Source organism: Cariama cristata, unplaced genomic scaffold (genome assembly GCF_000690535.1).
Source record: "Cariama cristata isolate BGI_N322 unplaced genomic scaffold, ASM69053v1 scaffold10883, whole genome shotgun sequence".
Taxonomy (NCBI): domain Eukaryota; kingdom Metazoa; phylum Chordata; class Aves; order Cariamiformes; family Cariamidae; genus Cariama; species Cariama cristata.
The window spans coordinates 23,448-32,211 of record NW_009607811.1 but is presented as its reverse complement, the minus strand read 5'-3'; the positions used below and the strand labels follow the sequence as shown (position 1 = coordinate 32,211).

The 8,764-nt window shown below is 39.2% G+C and overlaps 1 protein-coding gene across 1 annotated transcript in view; it reads right to left on the bottom strand.

Moving 5' to 3' along the window:
- Positions 1 to 5,289: 5,289 nt before the first annotated feature.
- The window catches only part of LOC104159072 (EF-hand domain-containing family member C2-like), a gene marked incomplete at its 3' end in the record, with an annotated part of 17,994 nt that continues 14,519 nt past the window's right edge, over positions 5,290 to 8,764 (bottom strand). Inside the window, exons 4-6 of the mRNA XM_009696884.1 lie at positions 7,462 to 7,713; positions 5,757 to 5,867; positions 5,290 to 5,428 (exon numbers count right to left, since the gene is read on the bottom strand). Coding sequence (XP_009695186.1) covers positions 5,290 to 5,428; positions 5,757 to 5,867; positions 7,462 to 7,713 — 502 coding nt within the window. The remainder of the gene's footprint in view (positions 5,429 to 5,756; positions 5,868 to 7,461; positions 7,714 to 8,764) is intronic.

Sequence of the window (8,764 nt, the reverse complement as noted above, 5' to 3'; positions counted from 1 at the left end):
CGCTCCCACAGCGCCACCTAGCGCCCCCGCGGCCGCGCCGCTCCCCTCACCGCCTGGCTCAGCTTCTTCCAGTCAGAGTCTCGATGCTGTTTATAAGCCTTAACGTTAATTTTTTAATTATGCAACATGTTAATCTGCACTAATACTTTCTCCCTCAAAGCCCGGAGGTTTGTAACAACGTAGTTTAGCAGAAACAAATCCCTTCTCTTTGCACGGTTGCAAATAATAACGCTCCCTGCCAAAGGAGTTTGGGAAGGCAGGACGTTCAGTCGAACCGACCAACCCAGAAGACAAGCCAGGGTGTTTACATGCAGGTCACAGTGTACGCACATTAACACTCACACATAAGGCATTCATTAAGAAATGGTAAAGCATTTCCCTTTGTATGTACTTCAGCACATGCGGATGAAAATCAGATTTATAAACTGGAAGGAAACTACAAATTAAGAGGAATATTGTGTTAGCCTCAGAGAGTACGTTAAATCCCTCACAAGCCAAGCTTGGAGTTCATGAAGTCCAAAGAGAAGTTCAGTGCTTTGTTCCTCATGCCTTCCCTGAAGTAAAATGACCTTGTTTCATTCAGATTCACTGAAGAGAACACCACAAACATCCAGCCTTGTACCACCTACAGTTTCCAGGATTTTAAAGGATTAGGTATTCAGATTCCCTCCTGTGAATGAAGAAATTCAGACAGAAATGGCCATGGAGAAATGCAGTTTATGAAACTAGTTAAAAACTCATTTCTGCAGCGTTTGAACAGCCAGCCAGGTGCAGTAGACTAATAGCCCTATCTGACCTCAAAACTCACTTCATCTTTGCTCTGCCACACACCGTTAGGGTAGAATCAGACAGACAACCTGCACTTACACATAAAAATGCACTCCTCTCGAGGTTATCACTGTTTCTTCAGAAAACTGCCTCTGTCCAGTCTGGAAAAGGAATCAATGCTCTCTTCTTCCAGGCTGTAACATTTTCAGTGTGAATTTACAGTGGGTAGAGGGTAAATTGAAAGTCTGGGATTACGAAATTCTACTTCCAGAAAGAACAGCACAGGTATTTTCCCCATGGACAGTTTCACTCCTTGTTACTGCATCAGCTGATGCCCAGCAGGAGATAGGCTAGCACTAGGGGGTTTATTTCACCTAGCGTATCAAACATACCACATACTAGTAACTTTTTTTCACGACATCAAAACCTGAGTGGGATCTGAACAAGCACTGGGAACAGCAAGAAACAAAACAGCTCCAGCCACATCTTTAGCATACAAATAATTTGACGATAGCATACCTTTCTTAGTAAGAAAAACTGAATTCCTCCAGAAGAATTTGCTGCCACAGAGGCAGCATTAAAACAGCTCGAATGAGCTTGTCTGCTTTCAGTTTCAATATACACTGTAAGATTTTGGTATACATTGTAAGATTACCTTCTGCCCTCAGTTGAAGAACTGTAGGAAAACCCCTCGTGTTAGACAAAACTGTATTTCAAGGAAGAGTCAAGTGCTGCATACATTGGATTAGAATGACAACCATACCGAATATCAGTATATAGCAGGTAGGCAAGAAGTTCTGCCTTCAGAGGATGAGGACAGACACCTCTGAGCATCACAGCCAAGAACAGGAAAGAGAAATCCCACTGGCTTTGGTCAATATAAGAGGTGGCAATAACCTGGAGGGATGACATCGTTAACATGATGTTCTCTATATGTAAGAAGAGATGTATAACAAAACAGCTGAGACTTGGGTTTTGTGAGTCTGTTTCACAATTCAGGTAAGAAGTAAAATAAGAAGGCAATACCACCATCTTTACAACTTTTACATGCAGGATTAAAGAAAATCTAGTACTCATAGAACCATCCATGCAGCTAAAACATGACAGTGTTTAGTCTGATTCAAAGAAAATCTCCTTTTACCGAGTTACTTCATGATTATTCCAGTTAACTTAGGAAAAAAGGCATCTGTAAACGCAGGAGTATATTTAGAAGCTGCTGCTCAGTCTCCACCAGATGTAGTGGAGAGGTTAGACGCCAGAAAGACTCTGATCTCTGACGAGTCTAGTGAAAATTGGCAGCAGGCTTTAATGCCCCCACTGAGGGAAAAGCAAGAAGTCAGCTGTTATCCAGCAGCAGCTGCCTGGCCAAAAGCACACATGTACTGGCCAGTCGATCACGCCGCACGCCGCTCTGCCCAGGCAGCGGGTCAGAGAGGGAGCCTGAGAAATGAGGGGGTGGGAAGGCGAGGAGAACTGGGACAGGAGAGGGATTGCAGGGTGCTGCGAAAAAGCATAACAGACAGGCTTGGGAGGTGCCGGGACATTGAATAAAAATCAGTAGGAAGACAGATTTTACTGGTTTTGCTCCTTCGGGAACAATCTGTTATTTAAGAACGAATACTCAACTCTACACTTTATACTCAACTCTGTGCTAAAATACTGTATTTAGTGAGAAAAACAAGTATCAGCTTCCCCCCACTGCACATCAGTGTATTTCACATTTCAGCTGGGTGACCATAACACCTACATGGCTATGAAATATTTTTCTCCTCCTCTGAGGTTGCACTAGCACGTCTGGACAGATAACATCACACATTAAGGCATTTTCTCTTGCATTCATAGCACTGCTAGATGACAGTAATGACATTAGGTTCCTATTGAAAGACATTAAATATTGTTTACCCACAGAAAAGCTCTCCTTTGCTTTTCACGAACAATATAAAGAGTAAAACAGGCAAAACCAACACTGGAAATATATCAGATATCATAATCATGCACTTCAAGGGAAATCTAAACTGCCCTTAATTCTCCTAAAGGGCAAATTCCATCGGCAAGCAGCTTATGCTGAAACTGCAAAGTCAAAAATAAATGTCGGCCTCTTTAATGGCTTTAGCAGAAGAGTATAAATTGAAGGGGAGTAAAGTGAAAACACAATAACAAACAGTTGGATTGATGCCATGAGGTGCTGAGCACTGTGCCTTGATGTAAGAACTAATTTATCCACTTGCTTACTCTTACTCAAGTAAATGGTCTCCCTGGACTCAAACTGCAATTAAGCACGTTTCAGTGTTTAATTGGATGGGAGCAGGATACCGGGCACTTCGTGGGACTGAGCCCACTGAGAGTATCTTGGACGTCCACCAGACACAAACAAAATTCGTAACTCACTAAGAATAAAAGGTGAACCCTCACCCTTTCTCTCTCAAAACCTGCTTCTAAGCCAAGAACTACCCTGATTCTACTTCTAGTCCCTTCTAGATAAAACATCATACCTACATTTTTTTAATCCTGATGGGGAAAGCAGGAAAGAATTTCACAACAAATTATGAGAATCTCTTAGCTCTAAGAAAGTGTGTATTTTCTGGGAACAAGACAGGCTGCATCAAGATGGGTGGTTTCTCATGTCAGCCAGAGTCTCTGTCATCATGTATCCTTAAAGGTATGTGCAAAACACTTCCTCATTTCCCAAAGGTCTCAGCTAGACCACATCTTTGTGTCGTTCATGTTAAGGGGGCCGAGAAACTGGAGACAGCACTGAGAAAATCCAGAAAAAATATCACAGATATAAAAGAATGGACCATGGAGAAAGACTGAAAGGTTTTCCCTAGCAGCAAATGGCACAGGAGAGGGGTAGGGTAGTAAGATGGTGTATTGGAATAGTGTTCAAATATGTACAAGGTTGTTAGAAAAAGAGGATACTGAGCAAAGGTAAGACAAAAAAGTTACACTCTCAGTTTACACAAGCCAGCTTCAGAGTAGCCATTAAGCAGCGTTTCTAACTATAAGTTTAGGACAAGATACCTCAGGAGGCAAAGAAACCTCCTCTACTGGAGGATGCTGACGAAAGGCTATACAAACATCAGCCAGGGACAATACATGTACATACACTATCCTGCTTCAGAACAATGGGAATGGACTAGATCACCCGTGGTCCCAATTTTCTAGAATTCTGCACATCAGCAACTTCTGACTTCTCCTACCTCGCAAACCACCTAACCTTGACATCCAAAGACATAACCAGTAATTACAGAGCCAGCATTATCGGAGGGGAAGAGCCTTTGCGTTTGTGTTACACTTGGTTGCATTACTTGGTTGCTACAGAATGGTCAGCTGTATTTCATTTATTGCCTGCTGTGAGTAAGAAATCCCCATTCACTGTTCCAGGATATTTTGCTCAGACAGAGGATACTGCTGCCAAACAGCGGCAGCAGTTTTGGCTGAAGAAATTTGCAGGGAAGAACCCCTTGTTTTGCATCTCTGGAGTTAGATAATACTATGGTTATGGAATATGGCTTCCTCACACACTGTCTAGTATAAGAAAAGATTTATTTTGGTACAGACATGCCAAGCTATTATTAAAAAAGTCCTAAGGAGACACATTTTGCCAATTAAGAAATTTAGTGTTTTCATGGCAGTGCTACAACATTTAATTCCCCCAATGCAGCAGACAAGCTTTGATCCAAACACTACACTATCTGATCACAAGTCAAGCCGAAAGAAATAGTCTACTCAGGTATTTTGTTTCACAGTGTCAGAGAAAGGCCATAATAGGATTCTTCCAACCATTTCTGAAGAGTCAGTCACTTAGCTATATTTATTAAATGAATAAACTGCCAGAAATTAACTAAGTTGTTTTTGCAGGAAGATGTCCATAATAGAACCATTAGCAAGTCTGACTGAGGGAATTCACAGACAGATAAATGAAAGCCCCTATTGTTATACATTTCAAAAATGCTTTTCCACTATGGACACAGTTTCTAGATGTTTCCAGAATTCAGTGCTGAAATTTCACTCTAATGGTCCAGAATACACCAAACTGCACTTTAAAAACCAATAATGTGATAGACTACTACTGTCATGTCAGAAAATTTTATTATGTGAGGATTCTGGCATCCATATAAAATGAAACCTAGTATAATGGGGAATAATTGAGCTCATTCTACTTACCCACTCCCTACATGCTCTTTATTATTTTCTGACTGCAAACACAGCTATTGGAATGGTAGGGGGAAGGAGAGAAGAAGGAAATGGCAGTCTATCCATATGACTATTCTGTCCTTTAAAATAGAGGTAGTTAGGAACAGAACATGTACATTATGTGTTAGTTTTCAATGGAGTAACATATAAGAAAGCCATTCTGGATCACCTGCAAAATTACCGCTTTGCTGTTAGCCTACAACAGATTGTTATTGCTAAAGGCTTTAATGAACATGTTTTGTCAGTAATAAAATTTGAAGACAGCTCTGTCAAACTCATAAGTATAAAAATGCTCATAAGGAAAGGATAATTATCACTACTTACCGATTCCGTACTTTGTTCTGTAATATTCTTTGGTGAATTCATCACAATCGCAGAGTATTATCTTCCTTCCCCAAACATTAATTACTGCCCCTATTTTCAGGTCACTGTCTCTGTAAAATTCCTGATGCACTGCTCCTGTCTAACAAAAGAGGGAACATTTATAGAGCAAGTCTATAAATCTCAGAATCCCACAACCTTTCTTAAAATCTAGGTCATTTAGTGCGTGTGATTTAAAATATAACCGTCATAGTCCATTTGCCAGTATTTTTCATGCCATGCTAAGCTACCTCACTTCCACAAACGCAGAATTTACATAGAGTAAATCTCAGTAGTTTTCATTTGAGCTATTCTCCAGTAGCAACACAATTTTATAAATAACTCTCTTTGTTGTAGAGGATAACAGCCACAGAAATTACAAAACTGCTATAAAGACATTCCACAGCCAGAGGCATTCAATAATATCTGACCTTACGATTGTCCAGAATGTAACGGTCTCTGTTTCCTACTAACTTTCCGAATACATTGAGAACAGTGCGATCGGTGATTGTACCTGGCTGATACAGCCCAGTGGGAGCATACTGCAAGAAAAGAGATCAACTCTTAAGGAATACAGTTAACAGTGAAGAAAGAGAACTCAGTTACTTTAGAACTAGCAGGGTTTTTACAGATTGACTGTTATTGTCGTATTTTCTTGGGAGAATGTTTAGTAATTTCTAACGTAAGATTACCCCACCAAACCTAAAAGCCAGTGTATATGTCAAAAGCCAATATGTATGCCAGAAGCAGCATTCAGAATCTTACTGTGTATCCAAGAGTAAAGTCTCCTTTTTCTTGGAAGCGAACAGAAAGCAAAGGTTAGCACATCCAAAGTAGCACATTGCTGTCAACATCGGCTCTAAAGGCTATTATTTTGATCGGTAATAATTACAGAAACCTGCAAAAGAACCACTTAGGGTCGGTCCTACTGTGTTCCTACTGTGTTGACCACTGCACAAATACAGGGGATCCAAGTCAGCATGATTCTATTGGCAAAAATGTTAGTGTTTTTGTTTCTATTGTGAGTTTCAAATTTCCAATAGTAATTTATCCCAGTAATATCAAACATAACATGCAAACACACTACATATTTTAAATGATGAACAAACTGCTGATGCAGGGTAACCAAAGTAGGTTATTTTGTCTTATAACCTTCCCTGACACCCTACCTTTTGACTGATCTCCTCTGCTGTCCTTCTCAAAATTTGCACTCAATTCAAAGAAAGAAGCCAGCCCTTAAAATTGCAACATGCACTTCAATGGTAGAAGGGGTCTGTTAACATAGAGCCACTGCTAAATCAGCATCTCAGAACACAGGATGCACAAGGTGAGAAGAGTGCAAGATTTTGCTGTTAGGTTTTTACTATAAAATCTAATGTCCATTTATGGCATCACAAATAGATTACCAGTATTAGAAGGAAAGGAAGGAAAAGATTCCCCAGTATTTTATTCCATCTGTGGGTTGACATTCTATCATCAGGATCTGTCTCGAGCGATACAGAAGTGTATCTAGCTCGTTAATTTTATAATTGGTTACAGAGGACTCAAAGCCCTTGAAGATTTCTCAGAGAGGAGTTCTCAAATAAGCACCTGATGGATGCCTGACAAAGCTTATTCATGGATTCCTATTGATTTTAACTAGCTTTGCATAAGGTCCCAAATCTAGGAACTCAATTTTAAGAAATCATTCTACGTTTGCTACAAAAAAGTAATGTTACGGAATACTAAAACCGGACTTTTCCAAAGGTTCCAAACAAAAGCCATATGGATCAAATCTGAATTCATCTCAGTTTTACATTAGTTTATCTATCAATATTAATTAATTTTCTGCACTTGCATTACTGCAGAGCTTTATTAATACATTTACCTTAATACACTAATATGGAAGAAAGGAAATCATAGAATATCTTTGTCTAAATTCTCTCTGCTTTTCATTTAAGCATGACAAGCCTAAACTTTTTTTTCATCATTTATTATTATATGAATATGTGTGCAAAACCCAGATCATGCAATTATGATTAATACTCTGATAACACCTTCTAAACAGCATTACAATCCTAATACAGGATTTTCAAAACAAGGCATTTAATATTTCTTAATTAGTGGAAGAATTCGACATAAGCTGAAATTCCCCACCTTTGGAAGCTTATCTCTTCTGAGGAAAAGTGGGACTGCATCCCGGCCTGAGTTTACCGGTATAATTTCTTTTATATCAATAGTATCATCAGACAAATAATAGTGCAGAACAAGTTCCCGTGGGTCACGAAACATGGATTCTGGGTTATCCCACACGCAGAAAAAACGTAAAACATGTCCATCGTGCTCCAGAAATTGTTTCAAAGTATCAATGCGCTCATAAGGGCGCAATGGCTTCATACTATCCAGAATCTGCAGACAAAGGAGAAATTAAGAGAAACACCTTTTTAATTATTTGCTCTTAAAAACAGGATACCAAACTGCAGGGTACCATCTAATCTTAGAATATGCTTTTAGGATTTTCAAGTAACACCACACAATTATAATACATGAAACACTATTTATGCCATTACCAAAAACTATTTACAGGATTGCTGTGACCTCAGAAAAATATATGAAAACAACTTTGGATTGGTTTTGATCCTTGTTTTTCTTGCAATAAGGTCCTTCAAATCAGAGAATTGTTAAATTATTTATAGTACAACTCATTTTCAACAAATTGCCCATGGTAATCAGATGAGTATAGCTCCAAATAGCATCAACCTTCCTGATTTATTTCCTTAAAAATTATTTTTTATAGATGATGTGGTATAAAGAATTAATTCTTTCTTTTCCCTTCGGTGTTTTCTTTCTTTCAGCTTTAAAAGATAGTTTATTAACTTTTGATTCATGGCATACAGCTAGCAGGTACTGGGTATGTATGTTCTGTCAATATACACCCATAGGTCTGAAAAGGAACAGCCGATGTCCGACTAAAGATCTATTCCAGCTGATGCGATCTATGACAAGATGCTATCTACAGTCATGGTTGCTGCAAAACCAGTAGCACTGCATTAAATCGGATCCTGGGATGACGATCCAATCCAAGAACTGCATTTACATACTGTTAGTTACAGTCACATATATAAATGGTGACCTGAACAGGGTGTTTTTTCCTAAGTCAAAGTCCATCACATCCAAAGTGGATTAAAGGGGCAAGACAATCTTTCTAATCCACAAAATTCTACAAAACTGCTTCCAAAGAGGAACGGTGACGGACATCAATGAGACAATGTAAGCTGAACTGCCTAAACAGAAAGAATTGTTTACTATGGGCAGTTTACATAATTGTTTAAATTTCTATTTATATATTGATACATCTTCTGGCCTTAAAAATCTGAGAGGGTAAAGGCTGATTCCTTCTGAGCATCAAATCTTAAAATAAGGAGAGCAGAACCAAGTTCCACCTGCCAATGTCCCTGCT